This window comes from Ursus americanus, chromosome 1, assembly GCF_024610735.1.
Source record: "Ursus americanus isolate L20-20 chromosome 1, mUrsAme1.1.p, whole genome shotgun sequence".
Taxonomy (NCBI): Eukaryota; Metazoa; Chordata; class Mammalia; order Carnivora; family Ursidae; genus Ursus; species Ursus americanus.
In genome coordinates, this window is record NC_142127.1 from 49,760,289 (window position 1) to 49,780,162 (window position 19,874).

The 19,874-nt window shown below is 37.3% G+C and overlaps 1 protein-coding gene across 3 annotated transcripts in view; it reads left to right on the plus strand.

Annotated features, from left to right (window-relative positions):
• The window catches only part of HAT1 (histone acetyltransferase 1), a 61,596-nt gene extending 50,508 nt beyond the window's left edge, over positions 1-11,088 (plus strand). For 2 of the 3 annotated variants that reach the window (XM_045779837.2, XM_045779840.2), the window contains exon 11: positions 8,290-11,088. In XM_045779837.2, coding sequence (XP_045635793.1) covers positions 8,290-8,457 — 168 coding nt within the window. In that variant the 3' untranslated portion in view covers positions 8,458-11,088. The remainder of the gene's footprint in view (positions 1-8,289) is intronic. The other variant, XM_045779828.2, reaches the window with a different exon arrangement.
• The last annotated feature ends 8,786 nt before the right edge of the window (positions 11,089-19,874 follow it).

Genomic DNA, 19,874 nt, shown 5'->3' on the forward strand with positions numbered 1-19,874 from the left:
AAAATGGAGAAGAGGGTCACCTGGCTGGCCGAGCATGTGACTCGATCTTGGGGTTGAGAGTTCAAGCCCCACATTGGGGGTAGAGTTTACTTTAAAAAACACTTTTTAAAATAAATAAATAATAAAATGGAGAAGAAAGTGTAGCAGTTGCCAGTCTGTGGAACAGTCCAAGTCGTTTTCCTAAATTAACTTTTACAAAAGTGAAAATATTCTTCCAGTTAGTTATAAGAAGCCTCACTGTCATAATTTTCCAGTGTAAGCTATAAGTCTGTTTTCATTCACCTAAAAACTAATCCCAAGGGTAGTCTACCCATGGTTACTTTTCATTTGTTTGCCATCTTTTAAATATCTGAATGCTCAGACTTTTCCTGAATAAATTACCTTGTTTTAACAGTCTCTAGTTTGTTCTACATTAAACTTGTTCTAAGTCTCTAGTTTCCTATTTGTTATATATATTGTGTTTGCATTTGCTCCCTTCTTCCTAAATATGGCCTTGGTTGCCATTTTTAACCTCTATACTTTACCATAGCTGAAATTGCAGCATAGTATTATTTACTTATTTTTTTAAACAGTCTTTCTTGTCTTCTACCCCCTACCCCTTTTCTCATCTCCCATATTTTCCTCTCAGAAACTCAGAAACTTCCCCTCCTAGATTAGGTTTGTCCTCATGATCATTTGGCTGTTATTATAAGGTAGATATTGCCCATGACAGCCTGTGTGAATGAGGATTTGCTATGATAGTTGCAGCTGTGCAGTAAGCTGATTGGGGAGAATATTTGTTAATTTGTTCAGTAAATAATTAGTGAGCACCTGACATGTGGTTGCTACATTTATATACACTATACCGTAGGCTTATACGATGCAATAGCTGGGAACATAAATGACAAATCCCAAAATTTTCTGTTTTATGGACTATCTATAGCAGGTTGTAAAACATTGTAATGGTCTCTCTTCCCCCAGATTGTTCAAAGTAGCATTTTATTCTTTGATATTTATCACTTCAGAAACATCAGAAAATTGGTAAAAATGGCTCTTTCCAAAAGTTTTGAGTTTGGAAGTAATATTAATTTGTCATCTAGAAAATTTCTTTATGTTGAAATGTGGGGATATAGAACAGTATAATTAGATGTTATCATGGCAGCATTTCAGAGTACAGGCATACCTCAGAGATACTGCAGGTTCAGTCCAGACCACTGCAAGAAAGTGAATATTGCAATAAAGCAAGTCAAATGGAAGTTTTTGGTTTTCCAGTGCATTTAAAATTACATTTACAATCTATACTCTGCTTAGTGTACAATAGCATTACATTTAAAAACTGACATACCTTAATTTAAAAATATGTTATTGCTAAAAAATGCTAACCATTATCTGAGCTCTGAGTGAGTCATAATGTTTTTGCTGGTAGAGTGTCTTACCTTGATGTTAATGGCTGCTGACTGTGATCAGGGTGGTGGTTGCTGAAGGTTGGGGTTGGCTATAACAGTTTCTTAAATAAGACAGCAGTGAAGTTTGTCACATCGATTGACTCTTCCTTTCTCTATTGCATGCAATGCTGTTTGATAGCATTTTATCTACAATAGAACTTTTTTCAAAATTAGGAGTCAGTACTCACAAACCCTGCTGCTGCTTTATCAACAAAGTTGATGTCATATTCTAAATCCTTTGTTGTCATTTCAACCATCTTCACAGCATCTTCATCAGGAGTAGGTTCCATCTCAAGAATTACTTTCTTTGCTCATCCATAAGAAGCAACTCCTTATCTGTTCAGATTTTATCATGAGATTTCAACAATTCAGTCGCACCTTTAGGCTCCACTTCTAGTTCTAGTTCTCTTGTTCTTCCACTACGTCTTGGTTACTTCCTTCACTGAAGTCTTGACCCCTTTAGAGTCATCCATTAGGGTTGAAATAAACTTCTTCCACATTTTGCCTCTTCCCATGAATCACAAGTGTTCTTAATGGTATCTAGAATGGTGAATCCTTTCCAAAGGTTTTCAGTTTCCTCTGCCTAGGTCTATCAGAGGAATCACTATCTACAGCAGCTATAGCCTTATGAAATGCACTTCTTAAATAGTAAGACTTGAAAATCAAAGTTATTCCTCGATTCATGGGCTACCGTGTTGATATTGTGTTAGCAGATATGAAAACAATATCAATTCCGTTGTACATCTCCATCAGAGCTCTTGGGTAACCAGATACATTGCCAGTGAGCAGTGATCTTTTAAAAGGAATCCTTTTTTCTGAGCAGTATGTCTCAACAGTGGGCTTAAAATATACTGTGTTGCAAACAGATGTGCTGTCATCTAGGCTTTGTTATTCCCTTAGAGCATAGGCAGAGTAAAACCAGAGTAAAACCACAGTAAAACCATTCTTCAGGGCCCTAGGATGTTTGGAATGGTCAATGAGCATTGGCTTCAATTTAGTCACCAGCTGCATTAGGGACCCTAAACAAGGGACTCAACCCATTCTTTGAAGCTTCGAAGCCAAGCATCTCCTCTCTAGCCATGAAAGTCCTAGATGGCATCTTCTCCAAAGAAGGCTGTTTTGGGGTGCCTGGCTGGCTCAGTCAGAAGAGCATGTGACTTGGGGTGCCTGGGTGGCTCATTTGGTTAGGTGTCTGCCTTCGGCTCAGGTCATGACCTCTGGGTCCTGGGATTGGGCCCCATGTTGGGCTTCCTGCTCAGCAGGGAGTCTGCTTCTCTCTCTCTCTCTCTCTCTCTCTTTCCCTCTGCCCCTCCCCATCGTTCGTTTTCTCTCTCTAATAAATAAAATCTTGAAAGAAAAAAAAAAGCATGTGACTTAATCTCAGGGTCGTGGGTTTGAGCCCCACGTTGGGTATAGAGATAACTTAAATAAACTTAAAAAAAAAAAAAGGCGGCAGCTGTTTGGTCTACATTGAAAATCTGTTGTTTAGTGGAGCCACCTTCGTTAATTATCTTAGCTCGATCTTCTGGATAACTTGCAGCTTCTGCATCAACACTTGCTGCTTCACCTTGCACTTTCATGTTATAGAGATGACTTCTTTCCTTAAACTGCAGGAACCAACCTCCCCTAGCTTCAGACTTTTCTTCTGCAGCCTGCTCATTTCTCTCTGCCTTCAGAGAATTGAAGAACGTTAGGGCCTTGCTCTGGATTAGGCTTTGGCTTAAGGGACTGTTGTGGCTGGTTTGATCTTCTAGCCAGACCGCTAAAACCTTCTCCATATCAGCAGTAAGGCTGTTCTGCTTTCTTATCATTTGTGCGTTTACTGGAGAAGCATGTTCAATTTCCTTCAAGAATTTTGCATTCACAGCTTTGCCTGTTTGGCACAAGAGACCTACTTTTTGGCTTATCTCAGCTTTTGATATGCCTCCTCACTAAGCTTAATCATTTCTGGCTTTGATTTAAAGTGTGAGATGTGCAATTTCACTTGAACACTTAAAGGCCATTGTAGGGTTAATTTCAGTCTTGGCCTAATTTTTTTTTAATATTCGCCTAATTTCAATATTGTTGTCTCAGGGAATAGGGAGGCCTGAGGAGAGATGGGGGGGGACACGTGGTCGGTGGTGCAGTCAGAACACACACAACATTAAGTTCATCATCTATCGCTCAGTTTGTGGTGCCCCAAAATAATTACAGTAGTGTAACATCAAAGATCTCTGGTTATAGATTACCACCACAAATATAATAGTAATGAAAAAGTTTGAAATCTTGCAAGAATTACCAAAATGAGACACAAAGACATGAAGTGAACAAATACTGCTGGAAAAATGGTGCCAGTAGACTTGCTGGACCAGGGTTGCCACAAACCTTTGTTTGTTTAAAAAAAAAAAAAAAAAAAAGAATATCTGTGAAGCACAATAAAATGAGATATGGCTATATTAAAACTGTTTTAGCAAAATAATTTATTGAATTATGCATCTCAGACAATTATTTGACATTTTATATAGGCAGATGTAGCACATGAAAGATGATGAATTCTAAATGTAAGCAGTCACAAACTCATGCCAAATAGGAATTTCTATAGTTCATAAAAGCAAGTATTTTTTACCTTAAAGAATGGTAATGATTGGATTTTTTATATTAAGTATCCTCACCTGCAAACAAGTTCACCTATCTGAAAGACAACTGAAAACTGGGTATTAAACTCTTTAGGTTCTTAACACAGCTGAGTGTCACCATCCTTGCACTAAAGCTCATACATAGATCACAACTTCTTCAGATGCTTGCTTGAACTGTATTTATAGTAATGTGCATTTTAATAAGTTCAGTTATCCAGTATTCTATCCCATTGAGAAAAACAAGAAAGCTTGAGGGTCCCCCTCCCCTACTTTAGGTTGATAGTCCCACTGCTTGGGGTAGGAAACCTACCACAAACTTCAAGAAAGTCTAGAAATAAGTTAAATGTCCAATAAACGTGGGAGGAGTGCTGTGACTTCCTTGTTGAATGGATGCAGATGATTTTCTTCGTTATTCCAGTATGATATTATGTACTTTGTTGTGTTATTACAGTATTCTCAGATGTAAAATTATATTTAAGAATAAAGTAAAATTGCTTAATAATGAGTGTGATTTAGAATTTTTTTTAGGTCTTTAAAATGTATGCCTAATGGGGAAAGTTTGGAGTGTAAAATTTACATGTTTCACATTTTATGAAAAGAAATTTAAAATTTTGATTGTCACTGTTATTACTGAAGTATGAAATTATTTATTTATTGATAGCAAATTCTGTGCTGCCTGTATTTGAGGAATCAAGGTTACCTGTCAGTCTAAACACACTCTCCCACTAAGAAATTATTTGGGTAGCTATTAGAAGTACTTGTACCTCGCTTTAATAGTTTTTAAACACTGGTAATTCATTTTATCAGTGCCAGAAGGGGGGAAATAACCTTTATCAACTAGAATCATTTTTTTAAAGCACAAAAAGAAACTTCCTCTCCATTACAGAAGTAATTTTTAGGTGTTCAAAAAAAGATAAATTTGAACAATTTGGCTAAAAAAAGAAAAATTGGTGTAGCTGCTTGGTTTTAGCATTAAAGCTTTTATATTGTTTCATGGGAATAATTTAATTCTTAGTTGGTTTACAAATATAAAATTTAGAATCATTGTTAATATCATTGCATTTGAAATCTGGAAACTCAGTTTTGAGGTCTGGTTCTTTTAGAAATTGTGTAACTGTTGACAGCTTATTAACACCTGGGTATTAGACTTCCCTTCCATAAAATGGAAATGTCTCCGTAGTTAGGCACTGAACAGAAAGAAATGAAATACAGTGGTGCATGTTTTAAAAGATGTCTTTTGACAGGTCTTTGGAATTAATATGCCTCCACACCATTATTATTTTAAAATTCTTATAAAAGAACCTTATCTCTATACTTCACAAAAGTGACTAGTTCAGCCGAAAGAAATTAAGGAGCCCTTAGTAGAGATGGTAGCATTTTTGAGATTATATTTGTAAGCCCTCTAGGAACATGTGAAAGCTAGGCAAGAAGAAAGGGCTATTTTCTGGAAATAAATTCATATCCAAGCCAAATGTTAACATAAATAAGTTTAAAATAATGCCATCTTTAATTTGTCTTCATTAATTAAAAATTATGACCTCCCCTAATCTATGAAGGAATTAAGTTTTTGTTTTTGGAAGGGAAAAAAGTATTCTAAAGCTTATAGAATATCTATTCCAATCTTAAGGGGTTCTACCTTTCATTATTTCATTTGTTCTCCCAATGTATGTCACTTGGCTGGATAGGGGTGTTCCCCAAATCAATTTGGGGGTTTTTAATTGTTTTTTTTACACATTCTTTAAAAGATAAATTTGTAATATACATATAGACAATGGAATATAAATAATTTAAGGAATATTAAAGATGAATAAAGCAAATAACCTCAAATTATTTTTAAAATTGAATCATACCTTACATGTTCATGAGGAGCTTAAATATATAGTTTTATATTTTTTCCATAAAGCTGTTTATAGGTATTTTTGTTCCTATGTATTTTATTATCATTTTTTAAAAGATTTTATTTGAGAGTGTGTGGAAGCACTGAGCACGAGTAGGGGGGCGGGGAGGGTGGAGAGGCAGAGGGAAAAGCAGACTCCCCACTGAGCAGGGAGCCTGGACACAGGTTCCATTCCAGGACCCTGAGATTACACCTGAGCCAAAGTCAGATGCTTAACTGACTGAGCCACCCAGGCACTGCTAATTCATAAATTTTCCATCATGCCAATAAAAATTAAAGTAGTGATTAATTCTGACATCCAATGAAGAAATTGAAGGTGGGGGGGTAATAAATCGGGGATGTAAGCTCTCAGATTTAAGAACAGCATAATAATTTAAAACAGTATGTTACTGGCACAGGATTCCTTTTATAGGTTATTTGCAACAAAAGTTGATAGTCTAGAAATATTTAAGAATTTAATATGATGGTTCTATTATATATATAAGAATTTAATATGATTGGAGGTATCTTCAAGCAATGGGGTTAAATTAATAAACGTTATAACTGGTTAGCAATTTAGAAAAATAGCTTCTATTCCTATCACACACCACAGTAATTTGCTGATGAATTACCCTTTAGTTCCTGAACTGCTTTCTTAAGTTAAATGCTCTTATATAGTGCAGTCATGCCTGTTGGCAGAAAAAATAACTTTTACAACAGAAACAAAGTATTTCTCATCCACATGATTGAAGAGCAAGGAATACACTGTCCTCGTAGGACTTAGGAACAATAAATGTGAACTTTCATCAGTTCTCTGGAACTGATATTCAGAATGTGATCAGTAGATCAGTAACATTAGCATCACTTAGGAGCTTGTTAGAAATGCAGAATCTTGGGGGCACCTGGGTGGCTCAGTCGGTAGAGTATTCAACTCCTGATCTCAGAGTCATGAATTCAAGCCTCACGTTGGGTGTAGAGCTTACTTTAAAAAAGTAAAATAAAAACGTGTGGTTATTAATTTAGCTTTATTTTAAGCTTTTTAAGTAGTAATCATGACACACTTGCCTAGTATTCCAAAATTATTAGGGTTCTCTTTAAGGGACATTTATTAGCTTTTATGATGGATTTAGGGTTTGTTTGTTTTGATTGTCTTTTGAAAGGCAATTAGATACAGGAACTAAAAAATACAGATTTCCAACCAGATTGTTAGGGTTTGCATTCTGGCCTCTCATCTTAACTACCTTTGTGTCAATTTATTCAACTCCCGTATCCTATTTTTTTCTTCATCTATCAATTGTAGAAAATAGACTACCTATCTTAAAGAGTTGTTAGGATTACATGAGTTAATAGATGTGATTTCTGATCTTTATGTAAAGTTAGCTCTTTATTATATGTTCTAGTAAAAGAAGATTGACATATTAATCTAGAACAGCTTACCCAAAATATATGAAAGTTCCGTGTATTGCAGTGTTTCCATACTGTATTGCAGTGTTGCCACTTATCCAGGAATCTTGGAGTCATTCTTCATTCCCCGTATCACGCAGTATTTTCTTCCTTAAATCTGCCATTTCCCCTCCATCTCTGATCCTACTGGCTTGGTCTAGGCTTTCATCATCTCACTTGAATTTTTGCAGTAGCTGCGAACTTGGTCCTCCAGTCCCATCCTCAGCATTACTAGCACAGTGTTGTTCTGACACAGTGTCCTACCTGAAGGTTGTTACTGGTTCCCTTCTGGCCCAGCATGGTGGGTTCCTTCTCAGTAAAATGTGTGGGTGGGGGGTTGGGACGGTTTAATAAGATAATGTATTTCTGGATAGTAGAAATTCAGTAAGTGCTAGTTAATATTACATTTTTGAAGTGGGACAGTTTTTGGTTATTCTGAAACTCTTCAGACGGTTTATGTTAAAATTAATATGTGGTCCATAAATACATTGCTGGGTAAGGAAACTTAGAGATGAACTTAGTGGCAGGAAGAAGGCAGTTTGGAATTAAAACTAATGCAACGAATTAATGATTCAGTAGTGAAATGGAAAATAATAGCACTTAATCTCAGTTGTCTTTCTTCAGTTAATACATTTATTTATTAAAAAATTTTTGGGTGTCTGCACTGGCCAGTTCTTTATTATGCTTTGGAGAGGGGGCTGTTAGTGTATGTATATTTACCATCAGTTGACACAAATTCCGAGTCTTCTAGTTAACTCCATTTGGAGGGTTTGTAATTCATGGTTAACATTATGTTTAGGCTTCCTTAAGGAAAAAACTGTGTGGGACAAATTTGGGCATATTCCTACAACAGTGGAGACTTAAAATTCAAAGAATATAAGGAAATTTATCTTCTTTCTTAGTCTAACCAATAATTGTGTTTGTTGCTTAGAAAAAGCAGAGAGATCTTGCTAAAATGAGAAAATGTCTCAGACCAGAAGAACTGACAAACCAGATGAACCAAATAGAAATAAGCATGCAACACGAACAGCTGGAAGAAAGCTTTCAGGAACTTGTGGAAGATTACCGACGTGTTATTGAACGCCTCGCTCAAGAGTAAAGATGATTTGGCTCTGTACAGGAAGTTTGCAAATTTCTGTACATTGTGTTGTGGAAAATCTGATGATGACTTTAATTTTAAAATCTTGTAACATTTACTTACATTAAAAGTTATCTATCTTATCTTTAGTTGAATATTTTCTTTTGGAGAGATTGTATATTTTAAAATACTGTTTAGAGTCTATGAGCATATATTACATTTTAAAAAAATATATAGCTTCTGAAATACCACTGCAATTGCTTCCCTTCTTACCAGTATAATAAATGCTTAGTTGTGATATGCTAATGTGTGATATGATTCTTAAGTACTTAAAATAAACTTTTTGGTCTTGTTAAAAAAAACTTTAGGTTTTCACATCGCATAATACCGTCTAGGTCCATTCACGTTGTCACAAATGGCTTTTAGGCTTTTATTATCATTCCTCCTGTTTTTTGCTTCTAAGATTTTACATCTGGCACTTTTAAAACACATTTCTTTAAGGTCTTCCCTAGTAATCTTGTTTTTCCTATGTAAGTTCTCCAAATAGAGTAAATATTCCTAGTATAGATTTGTTTTTAAATAAACTCCTCTACTAACTGTTTGTTGGGGGTAGGATGGGTGGGTAAAAGAGAAAAAGGAAACTAGATATAGCCTAAAGCCAAAATGTTTGACATCACATATTAATTGAAGATAATTTAAAAGTTAGCATAAATGTATAAATAAAATTTTGGGAAAAAAACATAAATGTTTTATAAATAATGTAAAATAATAAGTCAGTTTATAAAAATCAATTTATATGCCATTATTGAAATATATCTTGTGTAAAATGAGGTGTATATGTGTTGTGATTTGTTACAAGGTTCTGAAGATGTCGAAGTCCAAGAGGAAAAAACCCAAAAGCAATGATAAATTGCTTACTGTAGTCTTATTTTTATTAGAGTATAAATAAATTGCTTGATATGGAATCATTAAAAGCCTCATGTTTATAATGTGTGCCAGTAAGTGAGGTGTTGTATAACATAAAAAAATGGCATGTAAGTTGAACTTTTAAAATCCGATTTGTTCAGTGCTTAAGGCAAAATCCCAACTTGGCTAAGCACTGTCTTGTCCTTAGATCTGCTTTCCACCAGTAAAACCTGTCAAACCTAGGAGAAGCAAAGTAACTAGTACCCTCTGGACACACAACAGCTGTGGTCAGCAGCATACCAGCAGCACTAAGCCATCCCCTTTGAATTAGGCTGTTGGAAAAGTTTTAGTCTCATCTCAAAGCTTATATATGTAGATGAAACTTGGATTTCTGAAAGTATATATGTACACAATTTGTTCAGATAGAATGAACTAGTTCAGTTAAAATCCTTTCTGAAAATACATGAAAGCAATTTGCTTTCCATCTAAATTAGCTAATTAAAAACTTCTCATTCAAAATTCACATTCAATACTTAGAGATGAGCTCCAAGGGGTGGGCGGTCAGTACAATCTAAACAAATTATCTTTCAACATATTTTTGATGTAGAAACCAGAAAAAGCCAGTGGAATACCAATTTCTGTACTTTTTTTTAAAGCAATGTTCTATGATCCATTTATGGATAAAAATCTGCTTTAGCATTAATCTTTGGACTTGAAAGGCTGTCCCTTCATGGATTTAGAAGGTTGAAAATCTCATAGATCTGTACCTTGTATAATGTAATTAAATACAAGGATGGGTGTGTAGACTATGTATGAACCCAACACAGCCACCTTCTAGGTCCTGGTGATCACTTTCACCCTCCAAGAGTAGCCTTCACCCATTTTATCATCCACATACACATCTGTATTTACTTGTGGCCTTTACTTTTTTTCACTGACCTTCCCCCCCCTCCAATCACCCTTAATTTTTTTCCTGTCCTCCAAATTGCATTTTCTGTACATGTAAGAATTTTCTGAGCATCAGTTTTTTCATCTGTAAAATGAGGTTGTACTAGAATTCTCTCTAGGCTTCCTCCCTGTTCTAAGATAACATGTTTATCCTTTTCATATCTTTTCTTCTCATTCTAAATGCTTTTATACTAAAATGTGAGTGTTGATGTGATATATATCTAAAATAAAGCATTTTTGTAAGTCATTCAAAATTCATAGTTTATATGTGACTTAAAATGTGAGAGGAAAAAAACAAAACACTCTGTGTTCCTGATTGTCTCCAAATTGCCAAGGCCCCAGCTTGTTGTATCAGAACCTCGTCTATTCTGAAAATTTATCTCATCCACTGCCTCCTTGCCTACTAGAGGAAAGTGGACAGCAAAACCCCCAGCACTGTATCAGAGAATGATTAGAATCGTAGACCTCAGAGGTCAAATGATTTAATTCCTTAAGCTCAATCTTAAGTTTTTTATTAGAATTTAAAAGTCTGTTTAACAGTATTAAATACTGATTAAATAATAAAGTACCCATAATTCTTCCTCTTTTAAAAAAAGATTTATTTATTAGAACAGGAGCTGGGGGAGGGGCAGAGGGCGAGAGAATCCTCAAGCAGACTCCCTGCTGAGCCTCAAGCCTGATATGGAACTCAATCCCAGGATCCTGAGATCATAACCCGAGCTGACATCAAGAGTTGGATACTTAATCGATTGAGCCACCCAGGCGCTCCCATAATTCTTCCTTCTGAGTGAAATTATTTTACATTTGTATATTGTCTCTGTGTTTACATTAAATACAGTAGTATTCTTAACATTTCCAGTGTTTAAAATGGTTCTAACAGATGAACAATATTTCATACTGATATGCCCATAATAAACTATTAGTTTTTTTATTACAACATTCAAATGAATTAATGTCTTTGTGTAATATATTTTTGTATCTGTTAAATCATTTCCTTAAGATAAATTCCTGGGAAATGCAATTACTGAGTCAAAGGGCAGGAATATCTCTATGGCTCAGTTATACAAACATGCCACATTCTCCAGAATAGGTTGTAAATTACTAACATATGAATGGGTGTACTAGTTTTAACAGAATTTGAGTGCCATGGGGTATTGATTTTGTTGTTTCAATAGTATAAAATCTCAAATTTATATTCCTTTTGCTTAATGGGAAGGCTGAATATTCTTCCATTTTTCATGAAGTTTTTTCCCTAATATGAATTATCCATTTGATTTTTTTAAATTTATCTTTTGGGATCTACACCTTCACTTTATAGATGGACAACAGATCCAGAGGTTCACTTGCATAAGGTCACATTATAAATTCATTGCAAAGTCAGGACTATCCCCTAGGCTTCTGACTTCTCCTTCATCTCATTTTCTATCAAGTAGGCCAGCCAAGTCTTAAGCATGCCAGCCCACTAAGCTCTTTGTAAGAGGGGCTTTTTTTCATCAGTGTCTGGAAAATACCTCACTTGCATGACATTCACCCTAGGCACCAGACAAATGCCCTAACCACCCTCTTGTTTTTATAACCTTAGAGGAGCAGGTATTAGGAAAAGGATGTTTGATTATAGTGACTAAAAGTAATGGTGCCTCATTTGAAGTATGGCTTGAATTTCCTCATTTCCTCTCAACATTTTCAAGTTTTCAACATCTACACTTTTTCTGTTTCCATATTCTTTCATATCTTTATTATAATACATATTTTTTGAAGATTTTATTTATTTGACAGATGGAACACAAGCAGAGGGAGAGGGAGAAGCAGGCTCCCCACAGAGCAAGGAGCCCCCTCCCCCCCCCCCCGCCAGGCATCAGGACCTGAGCCAAAGGCAGACACTTAACAGCTGAACCACCCAGCGCCCCTTATAATACATACTTCATTCTCCCTTGTATTATATGTTACAGTGGGGTTATATAGTGCATTTACTCATTGATTTGGGTAGAGCTGGCATATATACAACTAGTATGCACATAGTACAAAAATGCAAAAGGGCATACAGGAAAAAGTTCCTCACCCTAGTCCTCCAGAAACAACCCCGTTTCTGATCATTTTGAACATATATCAGAATATATATCATATATTCAGAGATATATGCATAAAGGAGCACATATGTATCTTTTATGTATCATATATATATATATATATATACACACACACACATATAGTAACCTACATATATTTTTCTCTAAGTTGCTTTTTATTTTTTTAAGATTTATTTATTTGAGAGAGAGTGAGAGAGAGAGAGCATGTGAGCAGGGGTAGGGGCAGAAGGAGAGAGAGAGAAACTCAAGCCAACTCTCCACTGAGCATGAAGCTGGATATGGGCCTCGATCTCACTGAGATCACGAGATCATGACCTGAGCCAAAATCAAGAGTTAGAGGCTTAACCGACTGAGCCACCCAGGAGCCCCTCTAACTTGCTTTTTAAACTTGGTATATCTCGGAGCACCTCGGTGGTGCAGTCAGTTAAGCAGCCGGCATCTGTCTCGGGGTCCTGGGATCAAGCCCCACATCAGGCTCCAGGCTCATTGGGGAGTTTCCTTGAGATTCTTTCCCTCTGTCCCTCTCCCTACTTGCACGCTCATTTTTGAAAAATAAAAATAAACGTGATATATTTTGGAGATCATTAAAGCTATCTCATTTAATGGCTGAACAGTATTCCATTATATGGATATACCATAAGTTACTTTACCAGTCCCCTATTATTTAGGTTGTTTCTAATATTTTCCATTACAAACAGTACTGCAATGCATATTCCTATACATGTGCAAGTATACCTACACATCGAAGCCCTAGAAGTCATGTACTTTATTCTGATCTGATTCTTCTAGTGACTATACTACATTTACAACAAATTAACATATACTAAGATTACAGAAGCTTGAACTGTACCAATGTGGAATAAATTATGCCTACTGGACTAATCCAACCATCCTCATTCACAGCTAGAAATATGAATTATCTTAAAGTCACAGTGATTTGAATGCTTGGGCATATGCACCTGAATTTTTGTTTTTTCCTTTAGTCTTGCTTAGCTCTTCTCAAACCTTATCATCCAGAAGAATTGCCGTACAGCAGGGTTTTCTCAGTCTCGGCACTATTGACATTTTGGGCCAGATCATTCTTTGTTGTGGGAGGCTGACCTAGGTACTGCGGGCAACTAGATGCCATTAGCACTACCCTCATCTCCAGCTGTAACAACCAAACGTGTTTAGACATGGCCACATGTCCTCCAGGGGACAAAATCATCCTTGGTTGAGAACCACTGCTACACAGGATTGAATATTCATCCATGTTAAGCACTGTTTTTTATTATGTAACACAGACATTGTACAAAAGTCAAAATGAGAGTATTTGATGAGAAGCTGCCCTCCCTTCCACCCACTTACCCAATTCACCTCTCCAGAGGCAGTTACTTTTACCAGTCTCTCTTGTGTCCCTCAGAGTTAATTTTCAGTCTGCAAATATCTGTAATTTTTTGTTTTATCACAAATGCTGATGGGGGCGCCTGGGTGGCTCAGTCGTTAAGCGTCTGCCTTCGGCTCAGGGCGTGATCCCAGAGTTCTGGGATCGAGCCCCACATCAGGCTCCTCCGCTGGGAGCCTGCTTCTTCCTCTCCCACTCCCCCTGCCTGCGTTCCCTCTCTCGCTGGCTGTCTCTCTCTCCGTCAAATAAATAAATAAATTAAATCTTTAAAAAAAAAAACAAATGCTGATGTACCATATGCAGTACACGGAATGTTTTCCAGTTAAATTTAACTCATTTTTGTTAGTAATATTAGAACACTTCGATTCTAAACACCTTGATTCTAAACAGCTGTTTGATATTCCATAGTTTCATTTCAGTGTGTTTAATCCAACTCTATATTAACATATATTTAGTTTGTTTCCCATCTTCTGCTCTTACAAGCAGTGCTGCAGTGAATATTCTTATGTATACCCCCATTTTGTCCGTGTGGGAGTATGTACACACGATGGTGATGGAATCACTGAGTAAAAGGGTATAGATATTTTACATTTTGGTAGGTTGAATACATATTTGAGACAATACAGAAATTTGAATATAGACTCTATATTAGGTGATATGGGATTTTGCATTGTGATAATGATATTGTGATTGTGTAGGAAAATATCTTTATTCTTAGGGGCTACATGCTGAAATATTTAGGAGCAGAGTCATAGTGTCTGCAACTTACATGCAAATCGTCCAGAAAAAAAGTATGCGTAGGTGTGATACATGTACTTACATACATACATGCATACATAGACAAATATATGTATATAAACAGAAACAGAAAACAAATGTGCCAAAAATTTTTAAATTATTGAATCTAGGTAGAAGATACATACACGTATTCACTATATGATTCTTCAACCTTTCTGTATCAGATTTTCAAAATAAAAATTGAAAAAGAAAAGTTATTGCATACAAGAAACAAAAACATACTGTGAAAAAGAAATAGTGAATAAAAAAGAGCTCTTGGAAATTTAAATATTCTAATTCAAGCAGCAGAAATGTGGGCATAAAGTTGAAGAAATTTTCCTAGAACACTGAAAACGAAACACAAGAGAAAAGATAAATCAATGTGGGAAATCTGATAACCCCCTTATTTTCATTTCAGAGAGGAAAAGAAAACAGAAGAACATTATCAGAAAAAGGGAGGATAATTCCTCAGCGTTGAAGAAATGAATCTTCAAATTAGAAGCTCACTGAAGGTTGAACAAGCTTAAACCATCATCACTAATATTTATTGAGCCCTTACTATCTGCAAAGCACTTGAATAGGTCCTGTCAGTTCTCACAATAACCCTTGGAGGCACATGGTATTCTCAGGTGAGGTCTGGGAGGTTATTTTGTCCGAGGTCACACAGGAAGTGACAGATTAGGATTTTAGTGCAGGCAGTCTAATTCGCTTGGGTTCTTAACCACTATGCCCCATACCTTAAAAGACCCACATCTAGACTAAATTATTAAATTTCAAAACACCGAGCATAAAATAAAGATCCTAAATGCTTTCAGAGGGCAAAACATAGGTCACCTGGGGGAGGAGGGGCTGTTGAAATAGATTAGACTTTGCCTCAAGCATACTCCATGCTAAAAGACAATGGAACAAAGTCTTCCAAGTAGAGACTCCTACACCCAAACTATCAATCAAATGTGAGAGTAAAATAAAGGTGGTTTTGGAAATCTAAGAAACTAGAAAACTTACGTCACACACTTTCTGACGACGTTACTTGTAGGTCTACTTTAGCAGCACAAAGACGAAATCAAAGAGCATGTTAAGATGTGGAGTATAAGAAATGGTAAAACTAATCTGATTCCAGTAAAAAGAAATCTGAGGATGGCAGCTGAATAACATATCTAAAAATAATTGGTCCACATTATAATAGGAAACTATGAACTCAAGAAAAAAAAAACGTATAAGAAAGTCAGAATCCAAACATAATCAACTGTGGCTGGCGTGGCTTTGAGCAGTAAGTAACTAGAAACAAATTGGTTGAGTCCAGTCAGACTGGGAAAAGGTAGGATGAGACATTACCCCTTTTCATTGTAACCCTTGTTATAACTGCATGTTTTTAAAAACTGTGTGTTACTTCGATATGAAATTTTATTTAAATATTATTACTATATTGTTCAGCAATTAGTGCTGGACGGATATCATTGTCAAATAAAATATAACTGTAAAACAAGTAGATTTTAAAAACAGGTTTCCCTGAAGCAGAGAAATGGCGCCTTTCAACAGCGAGACTGTGCTCAGCCTGACTTCCTCAAAGCAGAACTTGCCAAGAGATAATGAAGAGCTTTCTTTAATAAAAAAAAAAAAAAAAAAGGCCCTAAAAAACACAATATTCAATCCTTTTCTTTGGAAACTGATTCTCCAAGGGACCATGGTTGGCCATGCTGTTTATTTGGCTACCAAAAGAAACTGTCCCTATCCTTAATATCCTGGGGCTCTGAATCAACAGACACCACATATAAAATAAAAGCTTCAAAATTTTTCATTTCATAATTTTGGGGGCTTTCCATTAACCCTGTGGAGAAATATAATGCAATAAAAGCGAAACGCCATCTCTTACAAATATCTGAAGAGTGAAAGATGCTTATAAATACCTTGTAAAAAATATTTTTAAAGATCTCCAGTGTTATAATGTACACGGGCTGGAAAAGGGTTGTATCTTCTCTCTATGACCTCTGTCTGGGCCTCACTCTCTTGATCTTCGAATTGGAAGGGTTAGAGTAAGAGCTGGATTAGACGGTCTTTGAAGCCTTTTCCAGTTCTTCAACTGTATTCTCTCTCTTCGAACTTAATAAAAGACCAGTTGGCAAATGTGCTTTGGTTAGACTCTCAGTTCACCTGGACAGTTCTTTAGATTTTTAATTAGTAATTTTGGCAGGTGAATCTGTGTGGAAGTCCTGGGCTGTGCAGTTTGTCTGCCGGCTCTCTGAATCCCCCTTTGTGAAGGCCGTGGGGCCACCACAGTGAGGCTTGTTTGCTGTCTGTTCCTAGAGCAGCTGCTGCTTTTCTTCCTTTATCCTTCATCAAGCAAAAGAAAACGCAGTGATGTTTGTGTGTGCTTCAGAGGAGGAAAATGCTCTCAGACAGGTTATTCTCTGGGTTAGAGTGGATGGGGTGAGCACAGGAGCGAGCTCAATGGGAAGAGAGGTGGAGGCAGCATCTGCCCTCCTGTTTGTTTCGACAGTTTCAGTCTTGCATATAGAATGTGTTGAGTGAGAGGCGAGCAGAAGTTAAGAAATGCACTACTGCTTAGTTTGTCAGCCAGTTTGGGGAGTGGAGGCGGAGAGTGGGAGGGGAGAAGGGGACATACAGCTAGTTTTCTTTTTCTATTATTAAATCGCTTGCAATATCATCATCTCCACTTTGGAGATTCTTACTGCAGTGTATTTTGCATAACTGTTAACAGACCAAGGAATACTGTTTCTGGCTTACGGTAGGAAATATCAAAATTCCAAATATTTTCAACCTGTGATATTAATGGTCAAACTGCTCTCTCTGTGAGCTGGTTTCACACAATCCTACATCTATTTTTACTCAAACACACTAAGCATGAAACAGCAAACAGAACCATAAAACCAGTAAGAGAATATGCAAGGATGGAGAGATATGAGAAGGTACCCAGGAGTGTACTATCACTTCGGGAGGGAAAGAAACAAACCATCAAGTAATCTTAGAGCAGGGCGGAAACAAAGAAAAGGGAACAAGTGCAGAGTGGGGGCAAAACTAAGAGCAAACGCACAGTAGACTGCAGTGAAGCCCCAGGTAACAGTGTGCATTCCCGGGTATTTGCGTATAGTTTGCCTGGTCTGCTGTCTTGGACTCCATATAGATGTGTGACTGGTCATGGTAACAAGAGTTTCCTTCCCTTTGAAAGTCCAGCCAATGGTACATGCATAGGAAAAAAAAAAAAAAAAAAAACCTCTGGATGAATATACATCAACTTGTTAAGACCGATTACCTGGACAAAGTTCTTCCAGGGGACTTCTACTTTCTATATTGTACATTTTGGTATTTTTAAGTGTTCTTATTTTTATTTTTTTAAAGATTTTATTTATTTACTTGAGAGAGAGAGTGAGCATGAGCAGGAGGAAGGAGCAGAGGGAGCTGGAGAAGCAGACATCCCTGCTGAGCAGGGAGCCCGATGCGGGGCTCGATCTCAGGACTCCAGGACCATGACCTGAGCCGAAGGCAGATGCTTAACTGACTGAGCCACTCAGGCACCCCTCTACGTGTTTTTAAAGAGCACATATTACATACTTCTGTAAACAGAAAAAACAAAACATAACAAAACAGGCTTTTAAAAAAGTTCCAACGAGGACATCAAGAGCATTTTCCTTTCTCTTCTTTCACAAGTGTGGGTTAGAGATGCTAAAGGAAGAATTATATTCCTTTCTCTCATCTTCATCTTTGCAGGAAGTGAAGGAGATTAAACAGGTTCTAATTTCCTGGAAACTTATCTAATTAGAGTTCAGCATTTTTCTCAGGTCTTGGCAGCCAGGGATAGCCGGACTCTGTAACCCTTCACTCCTGGAGTTGCCCCTCAAGGGTAATTGGTCCTTCTTTATGGACAATCTCGTGAGCATGTTAGTCTTAGCTTTCCAATAATCTTTTTAAGATTTTATTTTTAAGTAATTTCTACACCCAATACGGGGCTTGAACTCACAACCCTGAGATCGAGTTGCACACTCCACCAACTGAGCCAGCCAAGCGTCCCTCCAACTAGTTTCTTGAGAACAAAAATAATATCATATGTCTTTGGAGCCTAGAGTAGGCATTTAAGTATTTCTTCATTGGCTGATGGATTGCTAAATTCTCTTGTAAACTTTTTGCCTTTCTTCCTTACTCTGACGGGTATTCATTCTCCAGAAGCATATAAGCAGGTGCTACTTTTCCAGGGAATAGATGGCAGTCGCTAACGGTACATATTTTTATTTAGATTTCATGGGGGCAAATACACACTTCTGCTTTAACTCAACCTCTCTCAGAGCCAATTCCAAGAGATGAGGTCCAAGAAGGCTTTTTTTCTCAAACTTGCACAGTTCCGAAGCCAGATCTGACCAAAACAAGTATTATCAGAAAACTTGGATGCATCAGTGAGTGAGGTCTTGGACTACCCTCATCCTCTTCCCTATAGCCCTCCCACAGCCTCTTTCCCTTGGCTCTTGCCACCGCTCTGTGTTCCAACAACGAATATGCTATTATGCTGAAGCATTATTTCTGCTTACAATCTCCCATAATATCTTTCAAGCCAAGAGGCTGAACCAACTTGAAATGAATACTGGCCACTGGGCCTGAGAGCAACTACCTTGGGACAATGTTTTGGTCTTACCCCACAGCTGCGTTAGCACTGTCTGATCCCATTTTACTCTGCTTACCTTGACAGACTGTTCAGGAAGGTGCGGCAAGCTAGTTACTGAGCCCATTTGGACCAGGCTGATAAATGGCTATGGATTCCTGAAATTTTCTCAATTTCAGTGTAGGAGGGGCTCAGGTAGGACAATGTTGTTCTTAGAAGGGGGTGGAACTTAGTTTCATTTACATAGGATTTATATGCCTGAGAAAATGTCATTAGACGAATCAACAATGAGAGGGACAGGAGGATCACATACAGCTGAAGCCCCTCTCCCTTGCCCCCGGTTCCTTCTTGGTTGGCACTGCTACAGATCAAGAAAACGGCACAAGCAGCAAGGAGAAATCCTCCTGATTTCTCACGACTGCCTTGGATATGGCATTACTCTTCCTCCCCAAACATGGAGCACCTACACAATTTCTCTAAGGATACCCCTTGATTACTCAGTAATATATCCATTCTTGTCTCAAATATTGGTATAGGAAATGACCTTCTGCCAGCAAGCTGGTTAAGAGTGCCTTAGAAATTTTCCACCTGGGGCGCCTGGGTGGTGCAGTCCTTGGGCGTCTTCCTTCGGCTCAGGGCGTGATCCTGGCGTTCTGGGATCGAGCCCCACATCAGGCTCCTCCACTATGAGCCTGCTTCTCCCTCTCTCACTCCCCCTGTTTGTGTT